A 23522-nucleotide genomic window follows, 5' to 3' on the forward strand; every position below is an offset into this window, starting at 1 on the left:
GCTGATTGACTTAATGACACTCTTTACATGCTTACATGAAAGTGAGCAGTGATAAAACTACCTTTTTGAGAGGAAGAGAAGAAAGAAGAAGGCAAAACATCAAGAAGAACACTCATCTCAGTGGTGAATTGCCAAACTCTTGTATAATTCATTATTAAAATAATCGTCCATTTTTATATACAGTCTATGCTCAAAACAGTGTGCGTGTATTTTGTGTATTCAGTTTACGTGTGTAGCCTAACATTACATTAAGGTCATTCTGTTTTCCCTTCGAATGCCTATTAATCTTTAAGTGCTTTGGGCCTCGGGGCTCACATTTTATGTTCGTCTCCATACAAGGCATTTTGTTTTGTTGTTATTTGAATTTTCATAAGTGGTGGCTTTAGTGAGCTATTAATGGAGTGCAAAACATTACATAGGAAAAAAGTGTAGAAGAGAGAGAGTGAGAGGGAGAGAGGGGGGACCTCATTGCCCTGACCCATATTCCAGCACATTAAGCATCTCTATTGCTTTTTATTCCTGCCCTACACACCCACAAGCCTACATTCTCTCCTTTGCTGTGCTTTCATTTTATCAAGTTCTCTCCTTCTCTGTCGTCTTTCTCTCCTCGACTTGGTCACAGTCGCTTTTGTCTCTATTTATCTCATCCTCAGAAGGCTTGTTATTCCTCTTGTCTTAATGCACTTGCCTTTCCTCAGAATTTGGTGTTGTTAGAGCTGAACTAAAGGCCTGGGAGTGTTGCACTCAGAGCCGGGGCTATTCATCAGTGTCACAGCAGCCCTCCACTCTGCTTCATTACTGACTGGCTAATAGTACAGATCAGTGCAGTTTATTTGCTATAATTAGCTAGCTCCATTTGGCCAGCACAGCCTCAGTGAAGGCTGCTACTACACTTACACTGCCCCCCCCCCGCCATGCCACCCGTGTGTGTGTGTGTGTGTGTGTGGGTGTGTGTGTGTGTGTGTATGCATGAATGCTTGGCCTTTTGCCTAAAAGAGTCATTAAAAAAAGATACTTGCACATTAGCTTGACAGTTTCTCCATTGCCTTCATGTCAACCATGTCTTCTTCAACATCAAGCCCGACTCTGGGGCAAACTGTGAACCTTGTAAAACTTTATAAGCTCTCTGCTGTAAAAAGCAGTGGAATATACGATTACGATATACGAATATACTATACACATCGTAGAGAGAGTCACACAGACTGACCTATGAGCAGTTCTGGGTAAGTTATATTACAATATATATCTATTTACTATTTAATTTAATTTAATTTAATTTAATTTAATTTAATTTAATTTAATTTAATTTAATTTAATTTAATTTTTTAATTTAGATCTATCTACTATAATATTTACATTTTGAGATCATTTAATGAAAACTCCTGCTGGAGCATATGTGAGGCTGAGGTTTGGTTCACATACCGTCACCATTCAGCGACATCACCTGAAACAAACGGAGAAAAATAATGATTTTATGAGTAAAGCTGTCAGCTTTATTGCTCAATGTCATCATTGTTAATTTAATAATATACACAACATTTCTCATTATGAATCTCTCCATGAGAATGTATCGCGTAGAGGAGAAACAGTAAAACGGCGCTGACATTTAAACCCAAAAACTCTGAACATAGCCTGGTGGGTACGAGGTTCCATTCAGAGCCTGTTACCATGGTGAGGTGGTTCAAAGAGAGTCTCTTTCGTGACATTGAGGAGGTACTTTGTTTAAGTTGAAGCAAAAACAACTCCTTGGTTAGATGTGAGAAAACACTGTTGTATATCACATATGTGAATGACAGCCACAAAGTGCCTCATATCTGCAGCAGCAAACAACCAAGACAAGGATGGTACTTTATTTTTTTCTACCATTTAGCTTTACTTTTGTAGCGTGTTACCCCCCAACACTGCTAATGAGTGGCTGAATGAGTGAAAATGTGAATGAGGAGGGAACTGCAGGGTTTCACAGTCTGCCTTTCATCCTTCCATCCCACTCAACTTCCCCTCACTGTCTCCACCAGTGTCCTCACTGACTTCCATCTTAATCTCCTCCCACAAACTCTCTTGCATCTTTCACTCTTTCAGTCCCCCCCTTACCTAATCTCTTAGTCTGACTCCCACTCTCCTTTTTTTTTTTTTTTAAAGCTTCAGCTGCTTGTTTCATCGTCCTATGTCATTTTAATCTTCCTCCCCAGTAGAGGGAAAGGAAGTGAGGGATGTATTTAGTATCTCCCCACCACACTGGCACAAACTCTGTGTGCGTCACTGAGTCACAGTTTACTAACTGAGTAGAGGGAATCTGCCCTGTCAATAAATAATACAGAGCATGCTGTTGCTGTGCACTCATCCACCCTTTCTCTAACTGTCTGTTCTCGTTTCCAAATCTTATCTCCTGTGTCTATATTTGATTTGCACGCACATTTCACAGTTTTCAGTCAACAGTCGTCTAAGGCCGAGTATTGAATGTCAGTACTTTTGCGGTATTAACTGAACTTCAGGCAGGGTATCAAACTTTATCAGTTTTTTGTGGTGTCGACTTCATCTGCACTACCTAATATCCTGTGTTGTCATTTCACAAGGAGTCTCACTCAGCATCAGCGAGCCAGTAAAGTTGCAGCGTGTTGTCTGACCGAGATCTAATCGTGCTCATGATTAGCTGTCTCGAGACGTGAAGGAAGTTGAGAGCAGAGATGAAGCTCAGTCGCTAAAGTATTAGGGGGCAACGGGCATCGTGTGTGTGTGTAATGTGTTTAATGAATGCAGGTATGTCGAGAACATCCTCAGTCAGTGGAATAAATATAAGAAGAAAAAGATGCTCTGTGCCTGGCTGCAGGAACATGACTGGGGAAGCTAAAACTAAAACATTTGCATTTCATTTAATAAAATTGGTATTAAAAAAACCAGTTGGTGTAGTGGTTAGCACTCTTGCCTATTGTATTGGAAAAAGTATAGTTCAGAAATTGGTATGGAAATCCAGATGGCAATATAGAAACTGAAAAGTTTTAATCAATACCCAGAATTACAGCCATCATTCGGAATATGGAATTCATTTTTCCTCCACTCAGTTGGTGGTTTCTCTGTTAAGTGAACTTAAGCTCAGGCTAATCCGTGTGGAGATGACGTCAAGATTTTAATTTCCTATTAAAGCACTCATCAGAGATTGGTATGACACATGAGCCAAGCCGCTCTGATTGAAGTGTGTTGTTCCAGCATCTCAGAAGCTGAGGAGAGCTGACCCCCTGAGGTTTTAGTGTAATAAAAAAGAAAAAGAACCTGTGCAGTCAGTTTGCATGAACGCAGGCAGCAACACCATGGCAGGAGGAAGGAGAAAGTTCAGGGACAGATGACTGAACTACTGCAATCTCACAGAAGGGCCACTATACAACAGTGGAGGACAGATCGCAGACGTTTTCAGAAGGGTGCACCTGAATGCAGCTCGTCAAACGTGAAAGCCGTAGCAACAGAAGATCCTGCTGGATCCTGTTTGTAGAAGCCCAAACTGTGAAGCTGTGAAGCCGCAGCGGTCGCAAATGGCAGGAAATACGTTCTGTTGTTGTGATATGCCGACGGCATTGTGAAGATTTCAGGTAAACAGCGTGAAGTCATCCATCAGTCCTACCCCGTGTCAAAGAAAGCAGCGAGTGGTAACTGCGTGGGAGTGTTTTTTTGCACAAATTAAGCCTCCCGAGCTTCATTTAAATGCCAGAGTCTATTCAAACATTGATGACCAATAACCTTTTTTTAACACGGCTTCCATCAGCAAGGATATTTTCAAAACTTGCATCTTTATAATGGTAAAATGCTTAAAGAATATAACAATGACCTTTGGTGTGCTCCAGTAGCCCACACAGACTCCAGGCCTCATTCTAATAAAGGATGTTTCTGGTGTTTTGAGGAGTTGCATAATCAAACCGTGCTTTAAAATAATTGTATGAAGGTCAAGATGCTACTGAGTCACCATGGACCCAATTACTAAAATAGGAAGATAGCATCTTTAAAAATATCTGATTCATTAGGTGTCTTGTACTTATAGTGGCTTCAAAAAGCATCTTCCTTTCCTTCACTGGAGTATAGATATTATACAAATTTTTTTATTTTTTTTAAATGTCCTGTTTCCAGCTTTTTTTTGGATTTGTTGATTTTTTTTTAATGTCTGGTTGAAGAAAACAGGGGATTAAGAAACTTCATATGAACAATGACGGAAATAATTGTTCTGGTAGTTATTAGTTGATTTGTGGTGTTCAGGAGTTGACATGACAACTTAACTCAAGCTTAGTGCAGTTGCCGATAGCTGCTTCCTGAAGTTGACTATTATCTAGAAGACACGGCACCTTCACAGACACATTGTGTGGTGCATTTGTAACTGCCGTGTCTTTTCTAGCTTGTGGTTTTCTTGTTAGTCTTCCACTAAGGTTGAGTATCTGAGTGTGCCTGACTGTGCCTTTTAATGGAGACCACAGAGTTGTTATGCTCACATTATTCTGTAACCACTATGAGCTGCTGTTTTTGACTCTTCACAGTTGTTTTTCCATTTACTTGAGGCACTATTACATGATGGAACAGACCCTCCCAAGCACTTTGTCACTGCGCTTTGTCACGTGTGTTCAGATAACACTTGTCCTTTTCGGTTTTCGGTTACCTGTGTTCAATTGATCTCTTCTTTAAAGTTCATTTCCTCCTCCTTTTCTCTTCTATCTGTCCTTTGTTGCAGGTCACGTAGCTGCTGCTGTACTCGAGTCTTTGATTCTGTGATTAGCATTCTGCTGTCTCACCATGCTCATTTATCACAGGCTATAGCAGCGTCTCACTGTGAAACCTGTTGTTGTGAGGCTTGTTCATAGATGAAATGAGACACAGACATGCATATACACACACACACACACACACACACACACATACATAAATGCATGCACCTGCATAGCAGAGCAGAGACGGGAGCTCTGACAGCTGCAGTCTGCTAAAAGCTATCAAATGCAGAATATTAGTTTTAAAAGGGCGGCCTGGCAAGGTGAACTTATTACTCACTACTCAGCAATAGAGGAATCTATAGGAGACCGTTTCCCCCACTCCCTGTGTGTCTATCTACAGATTCCATCCACACAAGATAAGATGTTTATTATGGTCTTTAATAGACTCTGCGACAGTCTTAATCTGCAAAGTCCTCCCAAAATTCATCACTTTCGGGGTGTCCTCTGGAGGTTACACAAGTTGCTCTCCACTGTTTTTATCTGCACAACAAACAGTGCTGCTTGTTTTAGAAGTGGGAATATAAACAGATTAGGCAGAACATAACCGAGGAGGCTTCAAATGATTAGCATTCCGCCCGGTCTCCCGCTGGTGGCAGAGCTCGTCGTCAATTGGCTTCCATTAACCTGCCAGTCTGCTCTTCATTACTTCATTAGCGGCAGCGCGGAGGCTTGAGGAAGACTGTGACTCTGAACTCGCTGAAGTCGACCCCTGTCGCCGCTGTACACTGTGTCTGTGAATGGGTCCTTTAATGCATCATGTTCTTTCAGTCTCCGGCAACATTTAGTGCCGGTGACATTGAGTGAATGACAGCAAAGCATGCTGGGTAATTAGAAAAATAGTACCAGGGCTGGATAAAAGGACCAGCCTTGTGGTGCCACAGAAGCATTTCATTTGTCAATCAAACCTTTACTTTCTGCCAAAAAGCTCACAAAGCTTTACATCCACCACACACACACACACAGACACACACTTAACCTAACCACATTTCAAATCTTAGCCCTTAACTTATCCACTTCCTCAGAAATGAGGTTCTGCCTCATTAGGACAGAGCTTTTGTCCCCGTTAGGACTAACGGACGCGAAAGAGTCAGAGTTTATACCAAAAAATCAGGAAGTTAATGCAATGTTATTCCCACTATGCTCTTCATAAGATGCAGGGAAGTGTTTTTATTGCTTATAAACTTGTATTTTCTCAGTAGAGAAAAGAAGACAACAACCTTTTCTTCAGACTTAAAAGAATGAAACTGAAGCAACCAAAAAAAGAGAGAGAAATGATTGAAAAGTAAATTCTACTACAATTCCTGACGTTTCTTGCACGGCGAACATTCTGTATCACCAAATATTACAACTATAGGGATACAGTTAGCACTCTTTCATTAATGAACGCATAGATTAAAGGAAACGACACACCACAATGGAAACATGTTTATTTTTAGCAATTTAAAAAAAACACTAAACAGTCAAATGCAACACAAGATGATGTAATAGAAGAATAAGGAGGAGTAATGCAGGCCAGTAATGCAAGTCAGTTCTTTGACAATAAAAAAAGTTCTTATTCGTATCATTTTACCATTTTGCCACTCATTTCCTGTCCACGTATTGTTTGTTAAAATGAAGGTGCAACTTGTATAAAGGAGGCAAAGAACAGTCTCTCCCTGATTCATTACCTGCTCATAATATTCCCAGATAAATGGTTAAAGGGAGATATTGTGCCGCCAGTTGATTCATGCAGTGACTCATGCAGTGTGTACACAGAGGAAGGACTAAATATACACACCACAGCGAAGCAAGGCATCCGTCATTAAGGCATGAAGAAATTAGCTTAGCTTGTGGTCATTTTTAGGGGATCTCCTGTCATCGAGCGTCCTTGCCGAGCCATTTTTTTTCTGAAGCAGCACTGACAAAATCTACTTGTCGTATCTTTGGCAGCGGAGAGGTTAACTGTGTAGTCACATCAACACTTAGAAACTGAAGTGTTCTGCTGTATTTGACTCAACAATGGAAGGACAGTATACAGCTTGAAGTGAAACAAAGTTCACTTCACTGCAATTCTTTGGTGTTGTCTTTTTGATGGTGGTGCTTTGATCGACCCCAGAGGCCGTGCTGTGGTTGTCCATGTTGAGACGGACCGCAGGGCTGACAGCTTTCACCGCGCACTTCCTAGTGGCTCATCTTCCCTTGTTTGACGTGGGAATGGCACTGAAAGCTTCCCCATTTCTATGTTTTTTGTTCCCCTTTCTTGTCGGTGGAGTTGGGATGACCTCTCCAGTGCACTTTTCCTCAAGTGGATGAGAGCCGGAAAAAATACATCTCAATATGTTGTTACACAGAGACAGACAGACAGACAGGCAGACAGACAGAGAGAGAGAGACAGGGAGAGAGAGAGAGGACAGCAGTAAACGGGGGAAATACTGTGAACATAGCTTGTTTCTCTTCTGATGATTTTTCACATCACAATTTTTATTACAGTTGTGTGGAGATGAGGAAATTGCAGTGAATTGAAGGAGATGGGCACGATGATATCCAAACAAATGAGAAAAACAAATCATCTACTCAGGTTGTGTTCATGAGATGCAGAACAAGTTGTACCAATAATAACTTTTCACTTTTGTCACTGTGTGTGTGTGTGTGTGTGTGCGTGTGTGCGTGTGCGTGTGTGTGTGCGTGTTTGTGGCTTTGATTGATTTTCACAGTATTTCATCTGTCTCCTGTTTTCACCGCCCCGGCCTCTGTTCATGAATGATAAGTGAGCGTGTACAACCTGTCTGCCTTTTCTGTTCTCCTTGACTGCATCAATCCCCCTCTACACAAACACTCACACTCACACTCACACACACACACACAGACCACTTACCCCAGAGCCCCCCATCTAATTCAGCCCACTCAGACTCATTGTTAAGGGGACATATTGGAAAACCATTAGCGCTCATTATGCTTTATGGCCACTCATTCTCCCCATTCTGTCTTTTAATCACAACCCATCCCATCACGCGTGTGTGTGTGTGCGCGCACAACCTTCCCTGCGTCGCTGCATGCATGTGCACACACTCCAGCCACCTCTGCTCAGCAGACGCTAATGAACCACTTTCACCATAATGCATTTGGGACACCACAATGTGCCCTCCCTCTCCTCACCCCACTCTTTATAGGCCAGTCAATGGCACAGACGCCACTTTTTATGGTAGCCCATTTCACCTGTGGGGCTGTACATTGTGAACCATGTCAGGCAGAGGGGGTCGAATGCAGTGCAGGGTAAATTAAATGGAATTGAATTGAATTGAATAGGGTATGGATTCCGTGTTTTGTTTTTTTTTTATAAAATAAAAGTCCACAAATAGGTAGAAGACCTCATGGGAATCTTTACGAGGAAGTCTTTTATCCTTGTGGCTCCTGATAACCTGGGCCTCATAAAATGTTGAATATCCTGTTACGACTCTGGACTCTGTTGTCTGTGTTTCTAAGTATGTAGGTGTGCGTGTTTTGCTGGCAGCGCAGAGGGAAGGGGCAGTACTGGCCATATGTTCTGTGCCAGGCACAGAATAAAACGCACGCTCGCCCATTTATAATGAGTCAGTGGATTTAAATTCTGATTGTCCTCTGCTGGCCAAGACAAGTGTCGTCACTGTGCAGCAAAAGTCCCATCATCCATCTGTGGCATTACCACACTCTAACCGCGCCAGAGATTTTTATCTGTCAAGAGCAATAGCTTGAAATGATTATTTATTATGTATCTTCATTATGATGTTGAATATATAAAAACTGTGATATTGATAACCAGACATCAGAATTACAATGATTCAAATGACGATGATAAAAATGTTGATGTGGATGATGAAATTGAGGATGATATTGAAGGTGACAGCAGTGATGTTTATAGTGCCTGCTGGCTTTCTAAGCAGTGTCCATGTTTTCACCTTGGCCCAGATGGAGAGAGACAGACGGAGGGGACGGACGCCAGCCGCAAGAGGGACGCGCGCTCTTCAGCCGGCCACCACAAGAGCGAGGACACCAGTGATAGTAGGGAGGATGAGGCAGCAGTAAGTCTTCCTTTCTTTCTACCTTCCTTCCCTCCCTCTCTCCCTCCCACAACTCTGGACCAAACAATGTGATATTCCTGCCTAAACACACTTCACCACCCCTCATAAATCCCTCTGACAAAGCAACAATTGCTTGTTTGAGTGTGGAGGAACTCATCAGCAATGCAACAATTACAGTCCAGGGGCCTCATTTATAAAAAATGTGTATGTCTGAAAATGTGTAGCGTACACGAAACACACAGGATTTGCTTATGCAAAAAAACATTTGGAGTGGACGTCCCATGCCGGTTTCTGAATAGGAAATTGAGGCAGAAAAATAAAATGAATACAGTGCCGTCATCACTAATGACAAAAAAGTCATCTAGAGTGACAGAATGTGACAGATGCTGTTAATGCAGAAGGTCAAGGTTGCTGCTCCACAACAGCACACACTCAAGTTCCGCTCCTCTGCGCACTGTGGGTTTGGAGGATATATACGCTATTGACCATCTATATAGTGTAGGTATACACTGCCACCTGCAAGGTTAGAAAATGGTTTGTGCTGTTTGTCAATTTGTCAATAGAAACCACTCAAATGAACTCTTCCTAAAATTACAATCTCTAAAATGTCCGGATCTGATTCAGTTTAAAACAGCGCAAATAATATTCAAAGCAAGAAATGATTCACTTCCAAATAAGATAAAGACGTGTGTTTTCACAGAGGCAAGGGAGACATCATTTATAAAAAACAACTTTCAAAAGTTTGTGTGTTTCAGTCTCAGGGGGTTAAATTATGGAACAGTCTAACAGATGAATTAAAGCAGAGAAAAAAACATCAATAAGTTTAAAAGAATATACAAAATACAAGTTTTAAATAAATATAAAGATGAAGACCAGCAGTTTAATCCAGGACGGTCATGGAAATGGTTTACTAAAGATTTACTAAAGACATTAAGAACATTGTATAAAATACTGTAAATATGTCAAAGCAGTGTTGTGTGTAACATGAATGGGGTAGGTACATATAAGTTTATATTTCTGCCTACTCCTTTTGTGACGAGATGTTATCTGTGTTGTCTGTAGATGTTGCACATGTGTTTGAAATAAAAAGAACAAACAAACAAACATAAAAACCCTCACAGATACAGAGATCCAGCAGGACAGCATATGGTCAGAACAGTTCACAATCCATTTATTATTATCACTGACCTGCGGATCTGACTGTTCTCTGAAAATCTTCTCTCTCTCTCTCTGAAGCGTCCGTTTGTCTGATCCTCTCACAGAGACAAAGCAACTATTTGGCATCATTATGATGACGCTCCTTTATATTCTCTCCATGTCTGATTGAATCATAAATGACACACTGGTCTCCATGACAATAACAATAATAATAATGTTAATAATGATAATGCATTTGATTAGAATAGCGCCTTATGACCGTTACAACATTTTTCACAATAAAAAAAACAACCTTTTAAAATGAATGAAATTAAACTCTCTCCATGAAAATATCTTTAGAAGCACAAAATCACTAATTATATCTTCTCAGTTGAAGCACACAAACCTAGATCCGTGAAAGCGTAATCTGTCCTCCTGTTTACCTTATTATCCCCGAGAATGTGTCTCACACCACAAAAGCGTTTTAATAATTACAGCATTTATTTTGCAATAACGGATATGTTGTATTCATTTGTTTATCTGGGTGTGTATGAAAGGCGCGTTTCAGGGAGTCAAGCAGGTAATTGTTTCTTTGACAGTGGTGACATTTTACACAGTTGCTGGTTATTCATCTGCCTTCTGTCATCGGAGTGGCAGTTTCTCCTCTTTCCCATCAAGTTTCCATAAAGGACCATTTCGTGTCAAGTTTGTTTTTTATAAATCCCAGACATTCCACCACCTTTTGTGTCTGTGCAAGCTTCATATGTGAGGCCCCAGAACAGTCTCATCATTCTCTGAGCCCACTGAACTCATCCTTCCATACTGAAAAATTAGGAATGAGGAAGAAAAATCTGCAAACAGGTAAATATGTTAATGTAGAAGAAGAAACTTGAACGAGACCCTTTTTCCCTCGTTTTAAATGTAACCCTTGTCCTGTTTCCTGCTCTGAGAGGCCGCAGCTGTAAATACACTGTTGTAAATGCATCACGCAATACATACAGTCAATACAATACTGTCAATGCTCATTAGTACACGGTGCAGTGAACCACTGAGTGCATATCACACCCAGTGGTACTTCTCATATCTGTGCATAGATGTTATGGTTTGGTAACAGAATTCTGGACCCACAGATCATTTCAGAGTGCTGCACAGTAAGTTTGCTCCAACTCTGTGGATAGTTCCTGCAAGCGTCTGGAAATCCTGACAAACTGCTGTCATTACTTTATCTGCAAAGTTTTTCACATCTGTACCGAGTTCTGTTCGACCAGTTTTCTAAAGCATCGTTCATACTACACGACTTCCAGCCCGACAATCCACTCGCCGATCAGGTCTGCAAGTCACGCCTAATTGCCCTTAGTCAATTTGCGATCAGCAGTCGCCAAGTGGGAAATATTCAAAGACACGGCCCACTGATTCGTCCCTGGTGCGTCACAGACACAGATCTCATTTACAGCATGCTGGAAATTTGATCAAAGTCTACGGAGACTCAGGCCACTTCAGCCAATCAGAGGCCAGAAAGGACTGACAGGGACACAACAGTGGTTCATTAGAGAGAAGAAGAGGAAGGAGAGAAAAAAGGTGGACATCACTACATCAGAACAAAGAAAATAGAAGTTCAGCAGTCAACCTGCACATCACGTCATGTATTTGTGACGAGACAAATCAGTCGACCTTCCTCCAGGTAAAAGACTGAGTCATTTTGAATAACTATATTATTATTGGGACATGATGCTGCAGTCATCAGCGCTTTGAAATGTTTTGTTTCTGTTTTCGTAAACGTCTCTCAAGATGCACCACTTCTCATTTGGCCCTGGGGCATGCTATTCATTATCCCGCCCCTTTTCTCAGCCTCATTCGAGCAGGTTTCCGGCCCTCTTGCCATTCACGTTGACAGACTGTCTACCTTGAAGTAGAATCCCGCCTGAGGCTTAGTTAGCTATAAAACTACCTGAAGTTCCAAAGACTCGGGCTGTGACAGCACACAGTCTGTTATAATTAAAATGTTCATTAATTCATGGCTGGGCGGAATGTTTGATGTTATTTGATATTTGATATCGCCGATGAGCATGAGCTGTAAATAGATGCACAGATACAGATTAATGAGATGTATCGGTTATTAGTATTTGGTAATAAAAGCTTTGCTAGAGAGGATCATTACACAGGGCTATAAAGGAAATCCCTGAGAAGCTGCTCTATGTGGAGTGAATCAAGATAAGACAGTTAAGAATCAGGAGCAGCACTGCTAATTCAAAGAGATTAACCATGTGATTTAGCTGTAATCAGACTATGGCAACCCATGGGGATCTTATTTTAAATACCCATGATTTTGGTCTAGAAGGACATCAGTGTGTTTGTTAGACATACACTCACAGACTATTTTTTATAAGTTAATGTTCATATCCCAATGAGATGTGATCGCTGTGAGTTTGACTGTGCCAGACAGGCTGGTTTGAGTATTTCTGAAATGGATGATCTCCTGGGATTTTCACTCACAGCCGTCTCAAGAGTCATGTTTTTCAGTTCTTTTTTGTGAGTGGCAAGACTTGTTGGAGCTGACAGTAACGTGGATAACAACTGTGGTGAGCAGAGCACTATCTTTGAATGTGCAATACAAAATGGTTGTGTGATAGTAGACGACCATTTTGGGTTCCAGTCCTGACAGCCACCTACAGAAGCTGGTTCTTACCCCGATTGCGGCGGTCGCTCTGAATTTGGCAGAATTTGGTGTAAACGGCATGAGCTCATCGACTCAACCTTGCTAATGTCGCCAGTCCGGGCAGCTGTTGGCACTCTTTCCTGGCACACGGTCATGGTGGGTGCCTCAATCATGATTTGAATGCCACAGCAATAGTATTATTGTATTGTATAGGTGTGTCGCTTTATTGTGGGAGGTTGTCAGCTGACAAACCAAAGCAGAAATGATGTGATTTGCAGTTTCTGAACTGAAGATTTGGCAGTGAGATAAAAAAGTGTGCACTCTTATACACATCATTTACTGTATCCACCACACACAAGCTTAGAGCTTGAGGAGTTTAGGACTTATGCGCAGTAAACCCAAATTGTTACCATAGCGCCGTGTGGCTGTCGACAAGCCACAGGGAATAGGCAAGAGGAGAAGACGATATATCTTATTTCATAAAATGCAGTCGTCTCCAAAAATCGATTTAAGTGAAAGCTTTAGGAAATGTGCTTGACGAGATAAGAGTCATGAAGGGAAAGCGGCTGAACGTCCCTCTTCTCCACTCCAAACCTGCTTGATAGCATTAGGTCTTCTCTCCCGTAACAGTCAAATGAAAAGCAGCTCTCGGGATGAGTCAGTCTTGTGCATTAAAGCCCCCAAATGTTGGGCTGCGCATTGCGTTAGCATTCTGCTGAAGTCACTAAAATGTGTCAGAAAGTTTATGGAGCACTCTTTATGAATTTTAATAGCACGGCTTCATTTGTCTCCTAAACGACGAATGATGGATTTGGTTTGCTTTAAATAACGATCACTTGGATGAACTGTGTTCATACTTGGACGGTAAACATGCTCTAAATCATCGCAATTACAATGTAGGAGATAGAATTTGCTGCTATGAGGAGTGCTTATTTGGATTTATGATCTGTAGGCGATATGACTGAGCACCATTTATGGTTATGTATAACACTTGAGGAGCACTATATTATCCTCTTTCAAATGTGTGTGTGCACGTGTCAACACAGCTCACGCTTGAGATATTTCTGTTTAGCCGTAAACATATTTCTCTTCATCTATAATTTACATACCCATTTACCACTACTTTGTTGCAGCAACGTTTGACCTCTCAGTGTGTCTGTGTGTATATTCACCTGTCACTTTATTAGGTACACCTGTTCAGCTGCTGGTTAAAGCAAACAACGAGTCGTCCAATCACATGTAGATACTGTGAAGATGAGCTGCTGAAGGCATCAGAGCGTGGCATGGTTGTTAGTGACAGTGGGCTGGTCTGAGTATTTCATGAAACTGCTGTTAGAGTATAAAACATCCAGTGAGCAGCAGTTCTTTTGGGAGAAAATACCATTTTGACGCCAAAGGTCAGAGGAGATTGACCAGACTGGTGTGAGACAGGGCTGTGACTTTGTCCCAAAATCGTGCTGTAACAAATGTTACGTGACACGCACTTCCATTAAAGATAGTCGAACATTTGCACACACACACACACACACTGCTCATTCAGAATCCAACGCAACATAATTGACACATTCACTCAATGTGTGGCCGCTCCAGTGAGAACAAACCTTCACTTAGAAAATGTCAGCGGCAAAGGTCAAAGCTGCAGTCCACGTTTCCAGGCCTGACAGCCAAAGACAAGTTAAACGCTGTGTGTGTCTCTTAGACGTATAAATAGAGAAAAGGGTCAGAGAGAGAGAGACGAGTGATTTACAGTATATGATTAACGTGTCTGCAGTGTACACGCTTTCCACCTCCGTCGTGTTGAGCTCCTCTAATGTTTTCTGATAAGAGCCTTGTAAATGCATCTTCTCTCTTCGCCTCTCTCGTGTTTGTTGTCAAACAGACTGAGAAAGCAACGGTGTCAGAGAGAAAACAGGGATTGTTAAGCTGACCGCATTCAAGGGAAAGGGAAAATAACACCGGAGAGGACCGAAGAAAGAACAGACGTGAAGTGATGGAGGGAAACAAGAGTAGATCAGAAGTAGAGTAGGGGTGAGAGGAAGAGGAGTGTGATCTTCTGTGGGGGAAGTAATTAAATGTCTCCCTATGTTGGGGAGAGGCTTTGGCTGTGGAGTAAATTTGTTGTCTTCTTTTTTTTTTTTGCTTGCAAATCACCAAAATTGCAGCTTAAATAGTTGACAGAGTGTGTCAGGGTTGGAAATTACACAAACCGACTGAGAGTTGTTATTTATTTATTTCTTTTTTTTTTGGAAAATGTGTCATATCTCTCTGGCCACCTGCTTTTCAGGATGAAACCTGCAATAGATTTACTCTGTCACAAGTTGTGAGTGTTGTTGGGTGTGTTTGTGTGCATCCTCACCTCCAGGGGAGCCTCCAGATGGTTACCAATTTGTCAGACAATGTGACAAGCAAAACACTTTTTTTTATTTTGTTGTTTTTTGGTCCTGTGCCTGTTGGTACCGGCACGTGAACATGTATGTTGGATGTGCGTGTCCATGGTTGTGGGTTTTTTATTTTCTGCCCTGCATCCTTGCCCTCTCTGCCGGAGATTGATTTTCTTTAGTCCTCCCTTTCGTCTGACGTTCCTGATGAGGGGTGTGAATGATGAAGGCACAGATAGAGGGATGAGGCTTCATGGGAGGAGAAAAGAGACAGGAAAGAGAGGAGGATGAAACTGGGAGTCATTAACATTGACCCTTGTGTCACTTATGTTGAATAAACATGCGTGCAACGTATGGGCAGACCATTATATGACAACATTTAACATTATTTTTGTTAATATGTAGTAGAATACAAAGTATATTCTGTATCAGCACTTTGATCGTCATCATCATCATCATCAATCCTACCTGATTCATACGTGAGAGTGGCGGAGCTGTGGCTCTGCTCGGCTTTATCTCTGATGTAAACTGACCTGCTGTAATGATGCGTGTCAGTGAATCAATACAGTGCACAAACATGCACAAAGCGTGCAGACGTGTATTGGGTAAAATGTCCACCGACATTTTGCTTTCTGATAAGCTTTTATTAATCGCTACCCATCATTCAGCTGTGAGAGGAAAGTGTTGTCAACACTTACTTTCAGTTTCAGCTCTTTTTGTTTCTTGTTAGTTGTGTTTTCTGTAACTGAAATCTGTTTCCTGTTCACATCAGCATGTGCATGTGATTTACTGTTTTCAGCCGTGGCAGTGTGGATTAGGGATGCAACAACACAGGTAGCCCACAGTTCCATTTGTACCGGAGGTTGTTTTGGTCGCAGGTTTTTGGCTGGGTTCGGTCCAGGGCATTTTATTCTTGAGCTTTTTAGGTTTAAAAAGATTATTCCAAAACCATCTTTTTTTATCTCACTTAGAAGCAAAAATATCCCGTGTATGTGCAATCCTTGTGTATTGAGTGAAATAGAATAAATATTAAACAAAAAAAACCTTCCTTAAAAGTTCTGTTGTTTAATAGAGGTCAGGAATATTTTATTGAGAAATGTGCGAGAGAGTAATTTGTTACGTGGGTGGAGCGTTTTATCAAGGTGACGAAAGCCCACATCTCACCATAAACGCCCCCACTGCCCTTGTTATTTTTGTGTGTGTGTGTGTGTGTGTGTGTGTGTGTGTGTGTGTGTGTGGGCACTAGTGAGAGACTGTTGCTTTTTGGATGGTGGCATTCAGCGGATCGTGCTTCCACTCAGTGATATTGCCTGGTGATGATGTTGCAGATGTGTGATGCGTGCACAAACAATGCTGGCTGACAGTGACCTTTTTGTGTAATAATTTCTCTTCCGTTTGATTATACTCAAACGTCCCCGCACCACAGACTGGTGCTTCCTCTCTCTCCAACACTCGCCATGTCAATGTAATGTGTGAAATCTGAGGTGTTGTTCTATTGCAGTATGTGGACTCAGGGCACGCATGGTGTCAAGTCGGAGAGAAATATAATGTGAGAAGGTTACTGTATATGGAACAAAATAATAATACCACAATTCACAGGCTGATGTTGAGACATGGATGTCTTACAGAACAGCTCAGTATTATACCGATTATTGAGACTTTGTGATTGCAAAACGTTGACATTAAACTAATTCACCCACACAGCTGTTAATCTGTGTATTTTGTTTACAGGAAATAGCCTGCATTACAGTCACGCATAAACCACCCACCACAACAAGTCAAATCTCAATCTGTGGGAAGAGCTGAACTGCCCACTAAGTGAAAAAGCAAAAGTGTTGTAACTTTATTTCAGCATAATATCTTTGAATAAATCAGGGTTGTCCATCATGTTTGTCAGAAAGTGAGGGTCAGAGCACAGATCACTAGTACATTGTTGGATTTTATAACGTAAGCATGAGTATGATTTAGCTTACTCATCGTCTAAATGTTGGCACACGCAGTGGGTAGTGGCTAGTACTGTTGCCTCACAGCAGGAAGGTCCTGGTTTGTGACCCGGTCCGTGTGGAGTTAATTAGACATTCTAAATGAACAGTAAGTGTGAGTGTGAGAGTCTAACAGTGAATGTATTGTCTACATTTTATAAATGTGCATTGCACTTTCCTTCCATGCATTCAGATTCCAACTTTCAGTTTCAAAAATGAAACCCACTAATAGTCTTTTCCAGCAACCAGTAGTAGTGTATCCATGAAATATTAGCCTCTTTTCTTTCTACCACTCATGAGGTACGTGTCTAAAATATTAAAATATACAGTCTTAATATCCAGGTGGATTTTACATTCAAAACAGTCTTGCAGGGCATTATGTATCTCTGTCCAATAGTCTATGATGACAGAGCAATCTAAGGAAAAATGGAGGTGATCTGAATTTTGATGACTAAAGTTTCTCCTAAAACAGGAAGGTTATTCTCATACTTTCTGTGAGGGGATAATGAAATATCTTATCAGGTTTAATCACCAACCCCCCCTCATTCTTCATACTTCCACTGATACCACGCTATTACATCAGCTATAATTATATCCTCCCTTCTTCACTCAATTTTGTTTTTTTTTTTCTTTTACAACGTGCAAAGTCAAAGGATTTGACAGAGTTTTTAAGGGCTTTTCAAATTAAAACTTGATTGAACTACATAATCTAATCTTTATTGAGAACAGATGATCCACATACTACAGTTCAGGAAAAGAGCTATAAAAATAATGAAGTAGCCCAATTTTGAAACTCCTTGTACAAAAATTGTAACATTCACATTTCCTGTATCTGATCCTGGGCATCTGAGACAAGTTTCTCCACATCATGGGATAGAGTTTCAGGAATACCATGCGACACCAATGAATAACACATCGTGTAAAATACAGATTAATATTGGATTTTCTAACTAAGACGACCTAGGGTTAAAGTAATGCCGCACAAATATTTACATGTTCCGTCCTCTGTGACAAACCGACATTTCATTATCAGAGATTAATAAACCAGTTGTGCTGATGTTAAGAACATGTGTAGACCTATTTTATCCCGACAGACAATTGATCAAGATTACTTGAATGCTCAATTCTGCATTTTTTTAACAATTCCTTTAAGACTCACGCACGTTATTGCCATTGTACAACACAACAAAACTGCTTTTGTGACAATCCTGGAAAATACAATGAAATCAAAATAAAATTTGTATTTTTGGTAATCAAATCATTTCAATTCCCATTCCATAGACGTTCCTCATAGTCGGCAGCCAATGGCAGCAGTGTTACAGTATATCCACTTTCAGTATATGCATTTAAAGATGTGAAATTAATATTATAACATAGATTTAGGTTTAACCCACTGTCTGGGTTGATACATTATTATTTCTTGAAAACCTCTCTCTCACACACACACACACACACACACACACACAAAGAGGTGCCCAACTACTCTCACTCTGCACTTTCACAGACATTAATAAGACAGTGGGCAATAAAAGGCCAGTTAGCCAGAATAAAGGCTTGCATATGAGGCTGAGGGGGGTGTGAAGAGGTCTTTCACAGGAGGGCTGAGAAAAAGGGGGCTGCGCCATTGTCTTTCACCTGACAGAGATTTTAATCATAGTGGCAATTTTGCAGCAGCTCATAAACCACAGATGCCAGGCCTCATTTTTAACCTGCAATAGCTTCCAGGGCTGTAAATATGGCTGCCCTACATTGCTCTGGCCTTGCTTAAAGTTTATGGGAGGTGGGACAAAGCTGGCACTGGCAGTGGGAGACTTCCCTGAGAGTGATGTGGAGCACGGAGCACGGACAGACTAGTAAATATACACATGACTTATCCGCAACACAATCAACTGGATTATGCAGCGCAGGAGTGGCTGTGATGATGATGATGATACACTGCTGGGTCTCAGGCTTCATGTAATCTGTAAATGGACCCAAACACAGGGATTAGAGTCATGGTGTGATTGCTCAATCAGACATTTAGACGTGATCATGGAGATTACTGGAGCATGACTCAGTTTTCCAAGTATCCTATTACATTTAAATCAGTATTTTAAAAATGGCCACAGATTTAAACAGGACAGTCTGCAAGCATTTCTGGGTGATAAATCCAGGTGGTGAGTCAGTGTCCTCATGTCTGACATTTGGTTGACAGAGTTCTCTCTCCTGCCGGCTGATTGGATCAGCGCTCAGCCAAGTGGAAATGGATCTCCCATGAGGCATTTGGTACATCAGCTGAAGAACACCACACCAGGATGTTAGAGCTCACACGCTTAGTTTTTCTCCACTTCTCTCAAGTTTCTCAGTCAGCACATTCAAAAAGTATTGCAGTAGTCTGACTAAAATGGTACTGAATTCAATTTCTCAAAGTTATGACCAAATATTGCTATTGGGAATAAAAATCATTATTGCATGTATACTATTGGTTTAGATGGACCAGAGTTTAACTGAACTGTGCGTGCAGCTCAGCTCCCAACCATGGCAATAATAAGTATAATAATAAGTTTCAAGGCCAGTACATTTGTTTGACAGACTAGGAGAAGAAGTATCTGCGCTGTCATCTTTAACAATTGAATATTTAATCGATGCAAAGGAGACTTGGAACGGCACTCGACATGCTAACAGTTAGCCACTAGATAAACAGGGAACCACTTAAAAGTAACAATCTGAAAGGGGAAGTGTCACCACCTACCAGAGTGGAGGTGGACACACTTGAATCGATGCATTGATTTCCCACTTGTGCTTGTGTACTGGGATGAGGGCAGTAGTCCAACTGAATGATGTAGTTGTGTGCATGGAAATGTACTGGCTGGCAAAGCTTCATTTTTTTTCTTGATGACAGATTCCACTGCCAACCTGAAAACACTGCCTGTATCTTAGGCCTGGTTAAGACCACAGGCCAAATCGGATTTGTAAGCATATCCGATTTGCCAACTGTTCACATTATATATTGCAAGTGATCAGATCTGCGAGGCTAACAGGTCATGCTCCAGAAAAACAACTATACTCAACAAAATAGACGACGGAAATCTGTGCCTGTTTCTGTCCCAAATGGTTATTTCTTCTGATTTTTAAACTATTGTTTTCCACCGTGTCGGATGATCCACATGCCTCCAATTAACTTCCGTCTCTCCGGATCTATGTTATTGTTGGAACACTTGCATATTTTCTATGGGAACAACGACGGAATGGTACGTGGCACATTCGAAGTCTGTGGAAGATGACACATGCTTTCCGCAAATGTGTCATCATCAAGGCTGTCCGAACGGCCAAAAGAATCAAGCTAGATTCAATCTGGATATGCGTAAAAAGCCAATTTGGGCTGCAGTCTAAACAAGGCCTAAGTAAGCAGCACAATAGATCCAAAATATAGACCGAGACCTTTTAGATAATGGCTCGATTATGTCCGAGGCACTTAGGCCCACTTGAACGGTGGGTTAAGAGAATATAAGTGAGAGTGAGGTTTACATCACATGAATGACACACAGTAAACAACCATAGCCGAAACAGTTTGCCAATAAAGTAGTATAGTGTTCTTGCACAGTTCACAGGCAGGGAGGAGGTCAGATTTTGTTTTCCCACATAAGAACTCACTGAAAGGTTTCTGGAACGCAGATGTTGAGCAGTTCATGCATAAGATGCACATAAAGAAAAAGAGGCTTGAAGACAGTGTGAAAACACAGTGAAGACAAATTCCACTGAATATTTCATCAGTGTTGTCTCTCCATCACGTTCTTCTCCTCCAAATGGCAGAGAAGCGAGGTGGACTGCGTGTGCTGTACTGCCACTCATAGTCAGTTGTGGAGCCTCGGCAGCAGGATGTGACAGGTGGGAGGACTGAGGATCGTCTGCCTTGCCCTCCTCTGATTTTAAGTGTGAATATAGTGACTTCTTTTCGCATCAATATTCATTAGGGCTTTGCATCGATTGTTAGTGGAGTATTTTTGGGGTGGATCATGAGTTGTGCCAAAGTAATGCACATTTTTCAAGTTGATTGGGATTCACAAAGGAAAATTGTACAGAGGTAGTTTTAACAATGCGGTCCCACATCCTCATACATCACTTCATTTGCCCTTGATGATGTATCCCCTTGAATGTAGCCTGTACAGTAATACTTCAAACTGCTTGAATTTGCCTAACCCTTTGATAACCTCACCCGCAGTGAACTCATGCCATGTCATTTTTTCCAGCTTGGTGGTGCTGACAGCTATGTTATAGGACGCAATCTAAAGGTTGAGTCCTAAATTGTTTTTCCTATGGATGCTTCAGTGCTTTTGCCGCCTAGGCATTTGTCAGCCTGGTGCCGGGTCACAAACACTGGAGATCCAAGCTGCGGGTCTGTAATAAACCCCCAGACAGGGCTCCAGCACTGACGTCAGCACCATCTTCATGCGGCACTCCCTGTGACCTCATAGCAACAGAGTTGAAGCCTGTTCCTCTGTTTCAACAGTTGAGTGTGTGCAGACAAACCTGTAAAAGTACTGTTAAAATCGACACCTCAGTGTCCTACTGATAAAGTGTAGTTTTGATTTCTTTTCCCTCTGTGCAGATTTGTAAAGCCAGTAATACGACTGCAGTATTAACCACCATCATACAAGGTGATAGAATTAATACAAGTTGGACTGCATTTCCCTGATGTGCTGTTGCATGTAGAAATGCACCGCGTAAATGACCATTAATACACACATAAAAATAAAAACAACTATTTGTTGTCCGTCTGTGACCATCTGGTCTGGTGGTGTTACTGAAGACGCACAAAACAGTCAAAGCTGACACAGTAGTCGCACAGAGACTACAGTCCCTGCAGAGAAAGCAACACTTCAGCTTCATCAGCTGATCTGACTGGAGTGCACTCACATTACCACAGGTGCCACCAACCTGACAACAGCTCAGTGTCCTTATTAAGTAAGCTTTTATTTTTATCCACAATTATCACAAAAAACTGTCAACGGAACCACTGTGAACCACTGCCACCATCTTCCTTGAGAGCACATCTGTTTTTTTTGTTTTTGGTTTTTGGCCAGTGATGTGATAGTCAGTCAGTCTCTGTGCCGGGTGTGACCGGGTTTGCAAAAACCATAACCGATCTTGATCCTAACAATATTCACATCTTAATTATGTCTACCTTTCAGGCCTGAAGAGCTTAGTTTTAGGTCTTACATAGGTAGGAGAAGAATTACACTGGGGGATTAGCCTCAATCCTTTTAGGCACTGTACTGAAACTTCTGCTGCTTTCACTTTGGTTATGTTCCAGTATTGGTTGAGTCTAAGCTGTTTCCAGCTCACTGTTTCATGCTGGGGTCGTGCTGGGTGAAGGTCAGTGGGTTATATGTCATGTCACTGGACAATATTGTAGCTCTTTGTCTTTTTTCTCACCTCAACCCTTCTCTCACTCTGCGGGGTTACCTTCTTTTAGACCCATGTCGAGACCTCACGGTGGCTGTTGATTCAGCCACGGAAGGTCAGAGGGTTCTTGGCCACAAATACAAGGTGCTAACTGTAAAATGAAATGATGTCTCAAAGTGTCACATTGTTTTATGTCTGTTAAGCACATCAAAGTTTGGCCAGAGCTCAGCTCAGCTGGGAAATGTGTTCATATGAATTCATTTGAATATTTTTTTGCATCTTGTATATCAAGACGCTCGATATCACCGCAAATTAATCTCATGACAGCATCTACAGAGTGGTCAGATCACAGGGACCTCAGATTACCAGCGACAACCTGATTCATTATACTTCAGATTTGACAGGTTTAACTACAAGTCTCTTGCACCTGAACGTGAAGCAGGAGAAATAGAAGAACAAAAATTCAATTCCTTTACCATGAGACATAATATGTGGCAAATGCATCCTCGGTCATCAAATTTGAGGGTTAATAACTTAACCTGGCACTGTACAATCGATGTATATAATCCATCTAAAAGAAAAATGATGACTCAAACTTTGTGTTTGACTTCATCGTCTCTGCTGTGTTGCATATGAGGAAGAACGAGCAGGGAGAACAGACAGCGCTGATAATCAAATGCCTTGGTGCTTTTAGGAAAAACGGCTCATAGAAAATGGCCTTGTTGTAGACGGCCGTGCTGTAGTCAGTGAAAGTGTGTGTAGGCGATAACTGTGTGTAAGCCAGGTTTACAGGAGGGGGCTCTGTTCCTGTCGCCGCTTGATAACAGCAAACAAAAACTGAGCACACCTCTGTTTCTTCTGCACGATAAAAACCAAAAGAACCACTCAACAATGGAAACATGGCGCGGATTAGAAGCATACTGGAAAACAATACACAGTAGAAAAAGGCGTTTTCAGTCTCCCTTCATCTTTTTTTTTCTTGTGGAATCTTCCTCTGCCCAGACATTCATTTGATGGTTGGAGGATAAGAAGAGTTGGTAGAGTTGCATCATGGGTAGGTAGATAAAGTAGATACATGGAGTCAGTGTGAGTAATAGAACTCGAGACTGAGGTCTTAGTGTGGGCATGGTGTATGACCCTGGATAAGAGGAACAGATTCATTTGCATTCCTGTGGGAAGATTTCTTTATTTCATCTGTATTCCCT

General features: G+C 41.5%; 1 protein-coding gene across 1 annotated transcript in view; it reads left to right on the top strand.

Annotated features, from left to right (window-relative positions):
- Positions 1–23522, top strand: part of b4galnt4a (beta-1,4-N-acetyl-galactosaminyl transferase 4a) — a 151547-nt gene that overhangs the window by 45583 nt on the left and 82442 nt on the right. Inside the window, exon 2 of the mRNA XM_044036182.1 lies at positions 8667–8779. Within this exon, the coding sequence (XP_043892117.1) occupies positions 8667–8779 (113 nt within the window). The remainder of the gene's footprint in view (positions 1–8666; positions 8780–23522) is intronic.

This window comes from Solea senegalensis, linkage group LG10 (assembly GCF_019176455.1).
Source record: "Solea senegalensis isolate Sse05_10M linkage group LG10, IFAPA_SoseM_1, whole genome shotgun sequence".
NCBI lineage: Eukaryota > Metazoa > Chordata > Actinopteri > Pleuronectiformes > Soleidae > Solea > Solea senegalensis.